The 18,111-nt window shown below is 29.7% G+C and overlaps 1 protein-coding gene across 4 annotated transcripts; it reads right to left on the minus strand.

Annotated features, from left to right (window-relative positions):
• Positions 1-1,442: 1,442 nt before the first annotated feature.
• Positions 1,443-6,610, minus strand: LOC139871112 (UBP1-associated protein 2C-like). Of its 4 annotated transcripts, none has more exons than XR_011766639.1 (4): positions 5,679-6,610; positions 4,897-5,337; positions 2,033-2,205; positions 1,443-1,494 (listed from the first exon to the last, which is right to left on the minus strand). XR_011766639.1 is itself a non-coding variant. In XM_071858852.1 (3 exons), the coding sequence occupies exons 1-2, from the start codon at positions 6,502-6,504 to the stop codon at positions 4,898-4,900; spliced, it is 1,266 nt and encodes a 421-aa protein (XP_071714953.1). In that variant the 5' UTR covers positions 6,505-6,609; the 3' UTR covers positions 3,278-3,483; position 4,897. The 4 variants fall into 4 exon arrangements, 2 of the variants coding, with proteins under 2 accessions (XP_071714953.1, XP_071714957.1); XR_011766640.1 differs by having other exon boundaries at positions 1,445-1,494; positions 2,033-2,112; XM_071858852.1 differs by lacking the exons at positions 1,443-1,494; positions 2,033-2,205 and adding an exon at positions 3,278-3,483 and having other exon boundaries at positions 5,679-6,609.
• Between the last annotated feature and the right edge of the window lie 11,501 nt (positions 6,611-18,111).

Genomic DNA, 18,111 nt, shown 5'->3' on the forward strand with positions numbered 1-18,111 from the left:
TATACACGTTTGTCAAATTAGCCAATAGATTATAGTTGTAAATCGTAATTGAAATAATAAGATAAAATAATAATACATAATAAACAATTATACAAAAGATATTTGTTTAACCATTACATAAACTATAAGCTTACCTTAAAAAGTTCATTCAAAATCTTTTTCGAGCATATTTTTTTCCATCTCTACTTTTTTATCTTGAGCTTATATAAATTATTTAACTTCAATAAATTATACTATATACTAAATATGGACAACACACTCCAACCACAACCCGCCACATACCCCAAAAAACACTATAGTTACTGTAGCACACTGTAGCTACAAAAATTATTATTATTATTTTTTTGAAATAATTTACTTAATCTTCTGATTTTATTCTGAAAAATTATTATACTACATACTAATTATGGACAAACACCCACCAATCACGCCCCGCCACGTCATCAATTTCACTGTTATACTGTAGCAGTACTGTAGCGTTTTTTTTTTTTTTTTTTGGGCAAAATAGACTCAAATTTGATTTGCAACATATTTCCAGAACCATGATACAATCCTCTCTTGATGGTATTCAACTACAAATGTCAATAAACAAACCGGCGTTTAAAAAAAGGTTAATGGTCGGTTAATTAAACTTTTTAAAAAATAGTTAATAATCGGTTAGCTGGCCGTTTTTTAAAAAAAAGGTTAGCATCGGTTAATTGAACTTTTTAAAAAATGGTTAACATCGGTTAGTTGGCCGTTTTTAAAAAAAAGGTTAGCATCGGTTAATTGAACTTTTAAAAAAATGGTTAACGATAAGTTAATTGAATGTTTATAAAAAGATTAACGGTCGGTTGATTGAACATTTAAAAAATAATTGGATGTATTCGAAAGTGGTATACTAATACAACCCTATCGTAATAGAAGCTTAAAAAAATATAGGCAAAAAGGGTTATATTTTTATTTTTCATCACCTTTTTCAATATACTACATATTATTTGATTTTTTATCTTTTAAAAAACCTACTAAAATTATATAGACCATAAGGTTTTGACAAATAAGTAATTTGTTTAGAAGCCTCAAAACTTAAGCATTGCAACCCAGACTGTAACATATATTCAGTTGTTTATGTATTTTTCATTTATATAGTAGAATATTAACAAAACAGTTGTCAGCCATTGCGTAAATGGTCTGGAAAGAGTGGACAACGTTTTGATGACTTTCAGGCAGAAAACTGTCTAACGATATAGTAGCGTTAAAATGACACAAATCGAAGCGCGGACCACGAATCTAGTTACTACTATTAGAGTACAATAAATTAGTAAAAGTTTGTTATCTAAACATAACATACAATTTGAACGTTATATTGTAGTAACACTATAATGCAAAACAATATTTCAATTACATATGTTACAAGTTACAAATACATACATTACTAGTTTACTACCTACAACTGATGTTAGCATTCTATTCTATTCCTCATCACTTCAAGCTTTGTACATCCTACTGAATTCCCTACGGTAGACAGAAGAAATCAAGATACATGCCAAATGGGTCACTCACTTTGTTTAAGGTACTACGAAAATCTTATAGTACGAAAAATCAAAATACATGGGACACTTCAAAAAGTATTAGTGTGTGTGTGTCGATAAAAATGAAATCGTTATACAAAAATAGATTCACCATCTTGGAATCGACTATGGACCATGAATAATTTTTAAAAGGAGGTGTATTCCAAATAAAAACACTTGCAATCTTGATTGCATATCGTCCTACAAATACGAGCCACATCATCCACATATGAAAATCATCTCACGACTGCTTGCAGTGCTAAATATCGCAATGGCTCATGTCTACAATCAAGCCTCAAATTTATTTTTTAATTTAGAATAAAAAGTGGGGAAAAAAATAAAGAGAGCAGAAACAAAAATTAAACATTATTTAGGGGCTACCATTTGACATTTCATGGATAAAACAAGCCAAAAAGAGAAGGAAAAAAAACACACATAACATCTATTTGTATGATATGGTTCCCATATTAAAACTACATTACCTGTTAATCCGAAGCTGCCAATTTTCAGGAGCCATCTTCGTATATTAGTGAATGCATATGATCTGTAGACTATCACCGAACTACTTGTAGAAGATAATGTAAAATCCAGCAAGTTCATGATATACAAAGCAAAAGCATATATCAGATACTTCTATTTTCCTCCAAGGCTCCTTCTATAAAACAGCATAGCAGATAGCAAATGCTTATATACTCGCCTTATATATAAAAATTTCACATAACAGTAATGCTCTAATTACAACATTGCAAGTTGCATCCCAATTGACAACACCACTTACAACAAATTTTCACTTAGTAGATTTGTATTGAAAAATGGTGACCAGAATGATCCATCTCAATACATCAAAGAAAATAATAAGAATCCTCTTTACATGGTACATATAAAAAAATAAAGAAACCCATTGTATCATAATCTTTTGCAACCATTCTAAACTGATAACAAACCCACACATCAAACAACAAAACATGACGATCTGTATGAATTTTCAAGGTTGGAGAACTCGCTCATCAGGGAGAATTCAAATGTTGACTAACATTGACTTTTTTAATTTAAATATATGTTTTAAACATAAACAGCACAGCTGAACAGCAGCAGCACAAGATTTATCAGATATGAACAGATGTTAATAAATACAAAATTAAACATAAACAGAAGAGCAGCAGCACAAGATTCAAACTCATCATAGATACATAATTATAACATGCATACAGAATCATCGACCGAGAACTCAGAAAATTGACCAATAACTCGTTCGTTGACCGAGTTAAACAGCATTGACTGAGGTGGAAAAAAACATGGGATCACTAAATACCGAGAAGTCACCGAGTTTTGCCGAGTTCTGCAACCTTGATAAATTTAAAATGCTAAACTTGATAAAAAGATGCAAACTGACCTTAGACAAAGTGTGCTAATTCAAATAACTTAGGGACATCTTGTATAGTTGTATGACTTGTATCTCAGTCGTCAGCATGATAAACATATCAGATGCAAACAAAAGAATTGAGAAATTCATGGACATGATATTAATTGTAATTTATCGAAAACTCAAATTTCCAATCAGTTTTGTATCCTTCCTAATCTCACTTTTTAAATAGATAAAAATAAAAAAATAAAAAAAAATAAGTGAACATAAATAAGCCACAAGGAACACAAAAGTAACAGAAAGTAAACTAAGAGAACAGATAGCGCAAATAAACAAACATCCATTATTATTCGACTAAAAACAATACAGAACAACAATAGCACTCCCATAAATAGTTACATCCGTTTGCAAGTTCTAAACATAACTCAAATAGTAAACATAGATCAAGAGTATCATATAGGCAGATAAAACGAAGCACCAACAAGCAGTCCATTTATCAACCATTTATCAGCAATCACGAAAATCAGCACAACCATTTAAAGCAATTCCGTCCAACAAGCTCTCATACACCTGAATCAAATATCCATCACTACCAAATTCCAATCAATCACAAGATAGTAAATCAACAGTAACATCGGACCACAAGTTTACACAAAATAGCAAAAAAAAATAATATATATATATATATATATATATATATATATATATATATATATATATATATATATTCAATTTTCTTGTATATCTATTATCTATGATGCACCTGTAGAAAATACAGTGATTCAATAAGAACAGAAAAGACAACTACAAACTCCAAGAAACTCTAAAAAGTAGAAGTGGACGAGTTGGTCAAACTTGGAAGGACGAATCGATCGAGACAGGGATGAGTAGTGCGTTGACCAACATTGGCTTTTAGTATATATAAATTAAACATATATATTACACATAAATATGTCAAACATAAATATTTCAAATATAGATAAAGGGCAAGGAATCTAATTTTAATAATTATATTCAAATTTTGACCAACTTTGACCAACTCAGCCCCACTTTGACCGAAATGGACCAATATTGACCCGCCGTTTTAGCTTTGACCAACTTTTTATCCGTTTTATGGGTGAAACAGGACAGGTTAGTCCCCAAACTGACTTGTCGGCCAATTCGGCCAACTTTTATGTCTTCAATATCATTCCATTAACTAACAAAAAACCAAAAGTGCCTACTGCATCTATCTCCAGCAAAGACCAAATCAATAGAACTGTCAAATTAGTACTCTTAAGTCACATTAAATCATGACACACACAGTCATATAAAGTAAAGTATAAAAAAGGTTGGTCAACAAAAGTAATTCCAAAATGAAAAGAAAATGGCTGAAAAAACAGGTTACATTCAGAACAAAAACAAATAAAGTAAGCAAACAAAATGTTGATCCTGAAAAGAGATTGTCAATGCCACCATCCAACAAATTTGGAAAAAAACACTAATTAAAACTTACACTTGTTGAGTGCCATATTCAAAGAAATCCTAAACAATTAGAAAATAAAAAGTGCTTCCCTAATGCATAACTAAAAACGTCTAAACAAACAAGATAAAATAAGTAAACGAACCAAAGACTTAGTCATGAGCAAAATGATGATACTATAACCCAAGATTTATGAAGATGATAACAGGGTACATTCATGTAGATGCAAGTTCCATATATCTTGCAATGAAAATAGTCACAAATTATTTACGCTACCAAAGAAAAAACAACATTAAGGTTTTGACACAGGGTGGATAGTGCATATAAAAGATACTGAAAACCAAATTGTGTCTGCTACCCAAAAAAAACAGATTTTCATACAAATCCGATACAGGATCACTTCATTCCATATTATGGGAATCTGATAATCTCTCATATGACTATATGACGATATAAATTATAAAATTTGCATAATAACGTGGTAAGAAACAAATCTTAAAACGGGGAAAGATTAGAAATACCTCAATAATATGGAGGCCCACTCTGGTACATCCCACCAAGATGGCCTCTTGGACCAGCTGGCGGCAGGTTCGATTGTGTTGGGTAACCTGAAGATGGACCATAATGTCCACCATCACCATACCCTCCCTGAGTTGGCGGTAATCTGTTCATAGATGATGCAAGATTGTGGTGGCCTGGATACTCTGGAGCGGCAGCCCCACCACCATAATGTGGCCCACCACCACTACCACCGTATCCACCACCACCTCCGTACCCGCCACTGCCATATCCACCTCCATACCCGCCGCCACCTCCACCACCACTACCAAATGACGGTGGCCCCTGATTTCCATAACTTGCACCGCTGCCAATTCCTGAAGGAACTGACGAACTTAGGAGCGGATTTTGATGAGTCGGCAAAGGAGGTCCACCAGAGTACCCACCAAACGCAGTTCTCGCACCTGTAATACACCATTACAGTAAACGAGAGTCAGTTTAGCTCAAGATGCATCAAACAATCAGTAAACTAATGTGATGCTCATACTTCTTATATGTTAATATAACTTACCATGTTGTCATTTGAATCTTAAATCAACTTGTGATTTAATTCCGTTTATATATGAACTTAGAAGTTTCTACCTATGTCCTTTAGTGTAAATCATCCAACAAAATTCAACCGCAGTATCACTATGTAACCTCATTAAATTCTAAACTCTATTGAAATATTTGTGAATTAAACAATTAAACAACAATAATAATAAAGATCATTAAATTAAAACATAAAAAGCCGCAAAAATCTCACCTTGCAAACCATAACCCGAATTCAAAGAACCAGGAATCGGCACAGGGGGCGTAGCAGCGTCACCAGGCATCCCACTCACTTTCCCCTTCTTTCCATCAGTAGCCATTTTACACATAACCTGATTCCCATCAATATTCTTAATCGGATCCACAAGCGAATTCCTCGCACCTTCTTCCGTCTTATACACGAAAAACGCAAACCCTTTCTGCTTACCAGACTGTTTATCAAACCCTAACGGCCCTTCCTCAATCTCACCATACGATGAAAAATGACTCAACAACCTCTCAGAAGATATATCAAACGGAACGTTACCTACGTAAATCTTCCTCATCGAAACGTCTACATTCAATGAATCTCTGGCTGCAGCTAATTGTGCAACCGTAATCCTACCATCAATTTTCTTACTAGGTTGTTTTAAAGCTAAAACGGCACCGTCTATATGTTTAAAAGTAACAAAACCATACCCTTTCGATTTGCCTGAAACTTTATCAGTAATCACAATAGCTTCCTCGAGCTCACCGTAAACCGAAAAAATCGATCGGAGGTTATCGGAAGTTGTTTCCCAACCGATGCCGCGAATGAAGAGTTTGCGTTGTGTTGGATCGAAATTGGCGATTGATCGGACGGAATCTAAAACGGCGACGTCTCGAACGACGACGGTTTGTAAGACGTCGAGGAGTTGTTCTTTGGTGAATGGTTCGAGAATTTTACGAGCGTCTTGTGTGGTGAGACTGTATGAAGATGGTGGTGGTGGTGATACGACGTCGTTGGTGGTGAATTGACTGCCGTTCTCGTCGGTTTTTCTCTTTTTATTCAAAAGTTCCATTGTTTTGATTTGTGGTTTCTGGTGAATGTCTGTAAACCCTAACGTAACCAGGAAACCCTAGGAGAAAAGAAACACCTAGCCGAAATTATCCTTACGAATTTAATTAATAGTTCACTTTATTTATAACAAATTTGATTTAATTTACTTAACTTCCATCTACATCTGCATCTACATCTACATCTACATCTACATATCAATATATAAGAATAAGAATAATCAATAAAATTGTATTATAATTTTTTTAATAATTTTTTTTTTGAAAAGCCAACGAATATATATTATTAACAAACAAAACAAATTACAACATGGATCCCAAATCAGGCATCCAAATCGAACGAGAGAATACAAACTCGGCATATGAACTACTGCAATATGTACAAAATTACATTGCAAGCTCATAAAGTATACGACACCTAGAACCTTAAACTGCATCTCGAAACCAGGGCAACTTCGAGTCTTTTACCCCACTCCATCCCTAGGTCAGCCATATAACCACAAGAACTTGGATTCATAAACCATTGGTTCCAATCAAATTTATACTTTTTTGATCTCCTAGTGATCCACTCATAGCTCGTTGATTGAATCTCGTGTAGTACGTTTGGACTAGAAGCTACCTTATTACGAAATACCTTATGATTTCGGTAATTCCATATTAGATTAGCTACTAACCCATTTTACCACTTGCCAAAGGTTTATGCTTTTGTCCGAGCGATCAAGTAGAGAATGACTTCTGAAGACATCGTCAATAGAGAGTGTGGATACATTTTCAAGTCCCCACCAATTAAGAACACGAACCCAAACGTCCATAGCGAATTTGCAGAAAATAACAGAATGCTCGAATGTCTCGAGCCCATCATCGCAGACAGGACACCTTACCGAAATGAGGTCGATCCCTTTTTTGTCCAACTCCACTCGAGTAGGTATCCTTCTATGTAGAGTTCCCCAAGCAAAAATTTCAATTTTTTTAACTAGCTTATTACGCACTATTTCTGAAGCTTGAAAACCATTCTGAAGGAGTTTTCCATCTATCTAGGACGACATGATGCAAATTTTGTAATACCCTTTATCGTTCAAAGCCCATTTCCACGTATCAAAAGACTTGTTGTTGAGAGAAACAGATGCGAGAGTCTGTTTATGTATGTAAAAAAAAACAAAATATATATAAAGATTAAGGATATTTTAAAGTAAACAAAAAGTACACAGCAATAGCAATTTTATAAAACTATGTGTTTGGTTAGCACTTTAGATTAACCCTATTAACCGTCAAAATTGATGTGACGACCCGGAAAATTTCGACCAATTTTAAATCAAACTCTCGATAAGATTTCATAATTCTGACATGATAAGCAAAGTCTGTTAGGTTGAGTCTCAAAAATTTTGAACTATTTTCATATATGCAATTACCCTTCGACCGATTCTGACGATTCACGAACAATTAATTATAAATGTATGTGTGTGTGTGTGTGTGTGTGTATATATATATATATATATATATATATATATATATATATATATATATATATATATATATATATATATATATATATATATATATATATATATATATATATATAATTATATGTATATATAATAACTGGAAATTTTGATATACCATTTAATTGTTAGAATTAATAATGTAAAATAAAATAATATATAATAATTATTATTTAAAACATATCTATATATATAAATAAAGTATATAGAATATATAAATAGGGTTTCGAAGTTATTTAGTGAACAAAAGTAATGCTCAATTGTCATTTGATTGATAGTAAACGAGTTAAAAAGAAACTTATGTGATTTTAAAATAAACGGTTAGCCGAAAATGAGTTTTATAAATTATAGGCTTATTAAAAATGTATTTAGGAACTAGTTGTTGAATTTTAAAACTTTTTATATTTTACTTGGGGTTTGGGAGTGAATAATTAATGTAATTTTTATTTAATAGCTAATGACCGAATTTTATACCATAATGACCAAAATAAATAAATATGATTAATTTAAAAATATGAGATTTTTCTGAACACTTTTATCCGCCACTGATTAACAATGGACTCGATATAACATCCGTAATTAAAACTATTAGAAGAGAGGCGGCTAACTATTTGTTTCACATATTCCCTTTTTCTCTGATTAAGATTCACATATAAATTATATTTATATTATAATTACTATTTAAAATGCTGTATCTAATTGATTGATCGTAAAATTTTTGCACATATGATTAATTGTGATCACTGTTCTTGATTAGAAATCAACATCTCTTATATATATACATAGCTACATAGACGTGAACTATCTATATCTATCTCATTTTCTCCTCTTTCTGTGATGACCCGAAAATTTTCGACCAAATTTAAACTTTAATCTTTATATGATTCCGACACGATAAGCAAAGTCTGTAAAGTTGAGTCTCTATATTTTTTTTGGAACAGTTTACATGAAACCATTTGACCTTTGACTATTCCCGATGATTCACGAATCATTGTTTGATAGTAATTGAATGTGTATATATAGTAATGTGAAATAATAAAATACAATTTAATCAGTAGAATTAAATAGGTAAAATAATATATAAAATAATAAGGTTATTATTAAAAAGAATCCATATAAACATATATGACTACTATATATAACCATCATCATATGTATATTGTAATAAATATATATAAAAGATATAAATATTATATATTGAAATTTGTAATATCTATTTTTATCATGAAATAATATAGTAAATAGATATATTATATATATATATATATATATATATATATATATATATATATATATATATATATATATATATATATATATATATATATATATATATATATATAATATATTCATATTTACATGTATAATATATGATTGTAATTGACATGCAAACACAATTATATACTAATATATATAAGATGTGTAATATTAAATATTCAGTATATGTTATTTTATAATATATTAGATTACATAATTAATAATAAATAATAATAAGATATTAAATTAAATTATAAATTTAAAATATAGTTACTAAAGTAATATTATTATCACTTTCAATATTAATATAAATATTTGTATTTTTACATTAACTTATAAAATATGAAATCTGATATATATAAATATTATTATTGATATTACCATTATTATTATTAATGCTAATAATAATAATATTATTATTATTATTATTATTATTATTATTATTATTATTATTTTTATTATTTGATATAATTATAATTATTAATTAATAATATTAATCATAAATATGATTTCATAATCAAATCGGTTCCACATCAAAATCCTTACTGTGTTTAATTTTTATTTTTGTCTCCAAAAACTGTTTCACGTCCAAATCGATCGTACAAAATGGGTGAGAGATTTCAAACTACTTTTATTTTTTTTTGTATTTGATTTCTTATGGATGAGAAATTGTATCGAATCAATTTAACTAACAAACAAACACCATTTGAGTCAAATGAGTTGTAACAATAACACTTATCCTTTATATTATACTCCGTGATTGCAATTCGATGGATAACAGCAAAAATTAAATTTAATTTTAATATATATACTCGACGGCCTCTGTTTCTCTAACTTTTCTGCAAAGACTCGATTTTGAATAAATTTTAAAAATGTGTAAATGTAGTTGTGTTTGAAATCTTCTTCTAAAACTATCTGCAAAGTTTCATAATCAAATTCATCCTATCGAGCTTAAATTTATGAGTCAAAGTTATATTTTCAAAAAAGTCAACTCTGTGTTCATCCCTAAATTCGATTCTGTTTTAAAGCCTTTGTTGAAATTAACCATTCCTATAGTTTCTGGAAAGGAAATGCAAACTTTTTCATGTAGGAATTGTAAACCAAAACATTCTAAAAACTCGAATTAAATTCCAAGTTCATACGTATTTTTTTTTAGTCTGCTACAGCTTTTTATTTTTTGTGTTCAATCCAATTAAATTTTAGCAGATGGTATTGTTACTTCAGTTAAAGATATAAAAGATGCTATTTTCTGTATGGGGTTAGGATTGAACTCTGATCAGTTCTAATTTGATCAAGTGAGGAAGAAGATGAACAAATGTTAATCGGGTTATAAGAAATTAAAATGGTATTAAATCAGAAAAACATAGCTGGTTCAATGGTCATGAGGGTTTCGGGTTAGCGAGTGGACCGGGGTTCGAACCTGGGCACAAAAATTTATTTTTGTGGAGCTTATGTTGAGGTAGTCTTTATATATTTGTTATTATTATTATTACTACTATTATTATTATTATCATTGTTATTATAAATTGTATTGTTATTATTGTTATTATAATTATTATTAGTAATATTATCATAATTATAAGTATTATAACTATTAATAATATTATTAATCTTATAAGTATTATTAATATAGTTCTTATTGTTAATCTTATCGTGTAAGTATTATTAATTTTATTATTATGATTATTATTATTATTATTGTTATTGTTATTATTACACTCATTATTTTTGTTATTATTATTATTATCATTAAGTAATAAATTTTTTTATTAGTATTAGTATTATTAATAAGTATTATGAATATTAGTTATTATCATTACCGTTAATATAAGTAGTAGTTACTAACTATTATTATCGATATCATAACCCTAGTTACAATTATATTTATTAGTATTATTATTAATATTGTTATTATTAATATTATTGTCAAAATGAGTATTATTATTAAATAACATGGTTATTAATATTACCTTTATTAATCTCAAAAACTACCTTTTTAAGCAGATAAATATTTTGCACATAAAATATACTTATTACGTACACTATAAATATATTAAAATTTCGCATAACTATATATATCAAATTTACTAATATTATTTATATAAATACTTACAAATATAAAACTTTCGATTTTTAAATATAACATTAAACAAGTATGGATATATTAATATAACTATATAAATATTAATAATTTTAAAATACACAAATTAAATATATATAATACATAATTTGAGCTATAATATATATAAATCTGTTCGATTACGATTATACGTTTTAATATATATATATACAAATGATATAGGTTCGTAAATCCGAGGCCAACTCTATACTTGTTCAATATCGTCATATGTATTTTTACTACAAAATACAGTATGGTGAGTTTCATTTGCCTTTTTACCCTTTATATTTTTGGGCTGAGAATACATGCGCAATTTTTATAAATGTTTTACGAAATAGACACAAGTAATTGAAACTACATTATATGGGTGAATGATCGAAGCCGAATATGCCCCTTTTGCTTGGTAACCTAAGAATTAGTAAACCGATCTACTAATTGACGCGAATCCTAAAGATAGATCTATTGGGCCTAACGAACCCCATCCAAAGTACCAGATGCTTTTGTACTTCGATGTTATTTTTATCATGTCCGAAGGATTTCCCGGAATGATAGGGGATATTCTTATATGCATCTTGTTAATGTCGTTTACCAGGTGTTCACCATATGAATGATTTTTGTCTCTATACATGAAACGTATATTTATGAGAACTGGAAATGAAATTCTTGTGATCTATTAAAATGATGGAAATGATTATTTATGTTAAACTAATGAACTCACCAACCTTTTGGTTGACACTTGAAAGCATGTCTATTCTTAGGTATGAAAGAAATCTTTCGCTGTGCATTTGCTCAATTTAGAGATATTACTTGGAGTCATTCATGACATATTTCAAAAGACGTTGCATTCGAGTCGTTGAGTTCATCAAGAATATTATTAAGTCAATTATAGTTGGATATATTATGAAATGGTATGCATGCCGTCAACCTTCAATGTAAAGAAAGTTTGTCTTTTAAAAACGAATGCAATGTTTGTAAAATGTATCATATAGAGGTCAAGTACCTCACGATGAAATCAATTGTAATGTATTTGTCCAGATGGATTAGGACGGTTCATTAGAGTTGGTATCAGAGCGGTGGTCTTAGCGAACCAGGTCTTGCATTAGTGTGTCTAACTGGTAGTTGTTTAGATGCATTAGTGAGTCTGGACTTCGATCGTGTCTGCATGTCAAAAGTTTTGCTTATCATTTCGTGTCGAAAATTATCTGCTTATCATTCTTAGAAAATTACCTGCTTATCATTCTTAGTCTAGACACGTCTTACTGCATTTAGTGCATCGATAGTGTATAGATAAAATTCATATCTTAGCCTATCTGATTATTCATATCTTAGCGTATCTATTACTGTAGATTTGCCTGACATATTCCGTAAATCCCTCCGTAATCTACGCAACCTTTTGTCCTATATATATATATATATATATATATATATATATATATATATATATATATATATATATATATATAGGTATTCTATGTAAAAAGAATATCATCCGATATCCGAAAATCATTTCATATGGAAAAATCCTTTATTCAATCGTACGAAATGGAACTCGCTACTAGTTCAAGTCCCTCGGATTCCGACATGGAGTCCCACTCAAGCTCTGAAAGCAGTGTGACCGGAATGGACCAACCAATCAGCCATCATCTATTCTGGATGAATTGGGACTGGGTTCGTAGCCTACTTAGTCATTGGAGACAAGAAGAAGGCGATCCCTTTCATCCACCATATTGTCCTCTTGGCGAAGAACCTGACGCACTTATCGACGAACCTGTCAGAAACACCATTTTCTCTCTCATTTCCAGAGTATCTCGTCATGATTATATACTAAACCAAATTCTAGATTTTATTTATCCGCTCGTCCGAACCGACAATCACCCCGGTGTAATAGAAGAAGTCAACGAGCTTCGCGCCCGGGTTATGGCTTTGGAGAATATGGTGCAAAGATTACAAGCACCAGCGGCAACACCAGCAGCATCACCAGTACCACCAACAACAACATCTGCATCACACACCTCAACATCACAATTTGTATCTCGAACATCAACATCATATGCACCATAGATACCAAGGAGTACCAACAACAATGAACGATGAAGTATTGATCCATAACTTCATTGAAGAAATATTCTGCGAAGAATATGTGGCTTCTAAAAGTATTAGGGATTACTTATTCTAGCTCAAACCGAAAAGCAAATGAGATTAATATCATATTAACTCATTAAATCCATGATTACATCTGAAGAAAATATATATGCAAGTATATTTTTATCAAGATTGTAATTAAGAATTCTTTTGTACAAACTGTTAATGGTGAAAATATTTTAACGGGTAGGTAATAACCGAGGAATATTTAGATTTCACATTAATCAGTTACACGGTACATTCTTCCAATCTGATTCAACAGTTATTTATTATCATACTTACATCCACAGATATACGTATCCGTTCATCACAGAATAACCATTTTCATTCAATTTCATATTTGAATTTTTACCTATCAGAATCCAACAAGTGGCATAATGAAGAAAACATTGGACAAAATAAAATTTGTTAGAAACAAACAAATTAACTATGAGAAAAATTTTGTTAAGAATCCATGCTAACAAAATCCTAGCTAACTGTTCCTAGCTAACTATTAATTCCTTATTACATTTTATTTATCGCAATTTAATTATCGCAATTTATATTCTCGCAATTTTATTTATCGTCATTTAATTTCTGTTATTTATTTTCCGCACTTTAAATATCGGGACACGTATACAAGGTTTTGACATATCATATCGACGCGTATTAATATATTATTTAGAATAACCATAGACACTCTATATGCAGTAATGCTGAAGTTAGCTATACAGGGTTGAGGTTGATTCTACAATAATATATATACTTTGAGTTGTGATCGAGTCTGAGACATGTACACGGGTCACGATACGTATTAATAAATTCGAATATTATATATCAAACTATATATGAATTATTGGACTGTTAACTGTGGACTATCGACTGTGGACTAATAACATTGGACAATTAAAATGAATTAAAATATTGATTATAACATATGAAACTAAACGATTCTTCAAGCTTGCCACTTGATTTCATCTTAAACCTCATTTGTATCTTGACGATTCCAATCTGCGTTCAAACCTTTCATGATACTTGAAAACACCTCAATCAAGAGGATGAACTAACCGCACTTCATCTACGGAAGAAAAGATTGATGCATATAGTTATGCACCTAAAAACACTCGGAACCTGAGTAAACGTTTAACACGTATAGGTGCTAGCTTCTTTGGTATTGTTATTACCGAAAATAACATTGTAATTCTTTTTCAAATTAGCCAATTTTGTCACAGCTCCAGCAAATCAACTTCGACTTTTCATTCGAATTAGCCTTATTATAACCTCGATATATAAGTTTGCCTTTCGACATCGTTATCAGGGAACCGTTTATGTTCCACCACATTAGCAGTAAACTTACCAGCAACTTCATTACTCATTGGCCTAAGTCTCTCCGAAGAACCATTATATTTGTTCGTTAAACTCTATCATGTACTTAATCGCATCTGATAACGAGAACTGCCATACCAATTATCGGATATCAGCAATCAGTATTTTGAAATCTCGCAGCATGTCTACATCAACAGTTATATGTATAACATTTATCTCTTAGAATTATGATCTTTCATTCTGAAATTCTGAAAAGCACTCAGTCTACAAATCAATACTCTGAATGTTTAAAAAGCTGAATGAAGCAGCAGAAACCGTAGACAACCGTAAACGACCTTAATCATCAGAAGTTTGATGATAAAGAATAGTATGTTGAAAAAGCTCAGAAAAGTTGGAACTGGAAAAAGGATTGAGCTAACCACGAAGGAGACCAATGACAAATACAAGGACCATACCCTATATTCAAAGAATCCAGGTAATTCTAGATCCATTGAAATCCTTAGAGAATATCTTGCTCCGAAGTCATGTTAAAATCTTGCGGAAAATTTTTCTTCATCAACCTTCAAACTTGGAAATTCCAAAATATCATCATAAATATTTTCGATATTTTTGAGGATATTTTCATAAATATTCTCGTCCGAAATTATATACCTCTTCGTGCTTCCTGTGTTTCATTATATTGGAAACTTCTGTAAAATCTAAGTGTAATTTATGAATGAATTCTGGAAAAATGCAAAGAAATTGATGCATGAATTAGTATAATATAATGACATTTGATCAATGTGATTATATTACAGTAAGTCATGCTGAGTTTCTAATGGAACGTGATGATTCACAGATCATAACGTCATCATGTGACATGTTACATAACTCTTTCATTATGCTTAACTTCTGAACATATCAAGAAAGTATATTCTTGATAGTTCTATTCTCAGTGATTCTGGTAATTTTACAAATCAAATCGTACGATTACGTTCCTTCTTGTTTAGAACATTAAGTTCATTCGAAACTCCATACTTACGAATTCTGGACCGTTACTCGCTTTACTAGAGGTCGAGAAGAGAATAAAAAGGCAAAGAGCTCCAAATTATAAGAGAAAATATAAAGTCCAATAACAACACGGAGGTTACAAACCGTGGATATTAATACGAATAGCAATACAAAGACATGGTAGAATTAAGAATAGTATCACCCCAAGGTAATAGTAGAAGTAAACAGATTTTTCTGGTGGAAGATTGAAAAGAAGGATAACAGAAATGATAATTAGGAAAATATCAAGGATTAAAACGGGATTAAGCATTTTCACAATCTTTTGGATGTACGAACTAAGAAAGAAAGTATAGGAATGGTGGGAATAATGGAATGGAAGAGTTTAATTTATAAAGGAAAAATCAAACGTAACAATCGAGACAGATGACCGCATTTAAGAGATCCTAATTCCCTTAAATCTTGAATAATCAGATCTTTTAGATTTCGAAGATTTTCTTTAAATCCCTTGAATTCCGAAATTCATCCGAGGCAATGTCAAAAGATAGGATGAATATTATTATCTAAATTCAACCAAGAGAACGTCAAAAGTTAAGACGAAACTTTATTTAATCATTTCATTCTTTTGTGATAGCTTCATTCGTGTTGTTTGAATAATCGAATTGTTTTATCTATATTACTCAATGATGATAAAACTCTATTCATCAACTCATATTCGTCATGAAAACATTTGTATAGTTAGCCATGACAACCTCGATCAAATTTCGGGACGAAATTTCTTTAACGGGTAGGTACTGCGATGACCCGAAAATTTCCGACCAAATTTAAACTTTAATCTTTATATGATTTCGACACGATAAGCAAAGTCTGTAAAGTTGAGTCTCTATATTTTTTTTTTTTTTGGAACAGTTTACATGAAACCATTTGACCTTTGACTATTCCCGACGATTCACGAACCATTGTTTGATAGTAATTGAATGTGTATATATAGTAATGTGAAATAATAAATTACAATTTAATCAGTAGAATTAAATAGGTAAAATAATATATAAAATAATAAGGTTAATATTAAAAAGAATCCATATAAACATATATGACTACTATATATAACCATCATCATATGTGTATTGTAATAAATATATATAAAAGATATAAATATTATATATTGAAATTTGTAATATCTATTTTTATCATGAAATAATATAGTAAATAGATATTATATATATATATATATATATATATATATATATATATATATATATATATATATATATATATATATATTATAAATATAAAATATATTCATATTTACATGTATAATATATGATTGTAATTGACATGCAAACACAATTATATACTAATATATATAAGATGTGTAATATTAAATATTCAGTATATGTTATTTTATAATATATTAGATTACATAATTAATAATAAATAATATTAAGATATTAAATTAAATTATAAATTTAAAATATAGTTACTAAAGTAATATTATTATCACTTTCAATATTAATATAAATATTTGTATTTTTACATTAACTTGTAAAATATGAAATCTGATATATATAAATATTATTATTGATATTACCATTATTAATGCTATTATTATTATTATTATTATTATTATTATTATTATTATTATTATTATTATTATTATTATTATTATTATTATTATTATTATTATTATTATTATTATTATAATTTGATATAATTATAATTATTAATTAATAATATTAATCATAAATATGATTTCAGAATCAAATCGGTTCCACATCAAAATCCTTACTGTGTTTAATTTTTGTTTTTGTTTCCAAAAACTGTTTCACGTCCAAATCGATCGTACTAAATGGGTGAGAGATTTTAAACTACTTTTTATTTTTTTGTATTTGATTTCTTACAGATGAGAAATTGTATCGAATCAATTTAACTAACAAACAAACACCATTTGAGTCAAATGAGCTGTAACAATAACACTTATCCTTTATATTATACTCCGTGATTACAATTCGTTGGATAACAGCAAAAATCAAATTTAATTTTAATATATATACTCGACGGCCTCTGTTTCTCTAACTTTTCAGCAAAGACTCGATTTTGAATAAATTTTAAAAATGTTTACATGTCGTTGTGTTTAAAATCTTCTTCTAAAACTATCTGCAAAGTTTCATAATCAAATTCATCCTATCGAGCTTAAATTTATGAGTCAAAGTTATATCTTCAAAAAAAGTCAACTCTGTGTTCATCCCTAAATTCGATTCTGTTTTAAAGCCTCTGTTGAAATTAACCATTCCTGTAGTTTC

The sequence above is a fragment of the Rutidosis leptorrhynchoides genome, chromosome 1, assembly GCF_046630445.1.
Source record: "Rutidosis leptorrhynchoides isolate AG116_Rl617_1_P2 chromosome 1, CSIRO_AGI_Rlap_v1, whole genome shotgun sequence".
In the NCBI taxonomy this organism is placed as follows: domain Eukaryota; kingdom Viridiplantae; phylum Streptophyta; class Magnoliopsida; order Asterales; family Asteraceae; genus Rutidosis; species Rutidosis leptorrhynchoides.

What these genes read in the sequence shown, in the direction of transcription:
- LOC139871112 (XM_071858852.1), bottom strand. Translation starts at nt 6,504, where the DNA reads ATGGAACTTTTGAATAAAAAGAGAAAAACCGACGAGAACGGCAGTCAA. An exon ending in TTCGGGTTATGGTTTGCAAG is followed by an intron (nt 5,338 to 5,678) that starts GTGAGATTTTTG and finishes GGTGTATTACAG; the next exon opens with GTGCGAGAACTGCGTTTGGT.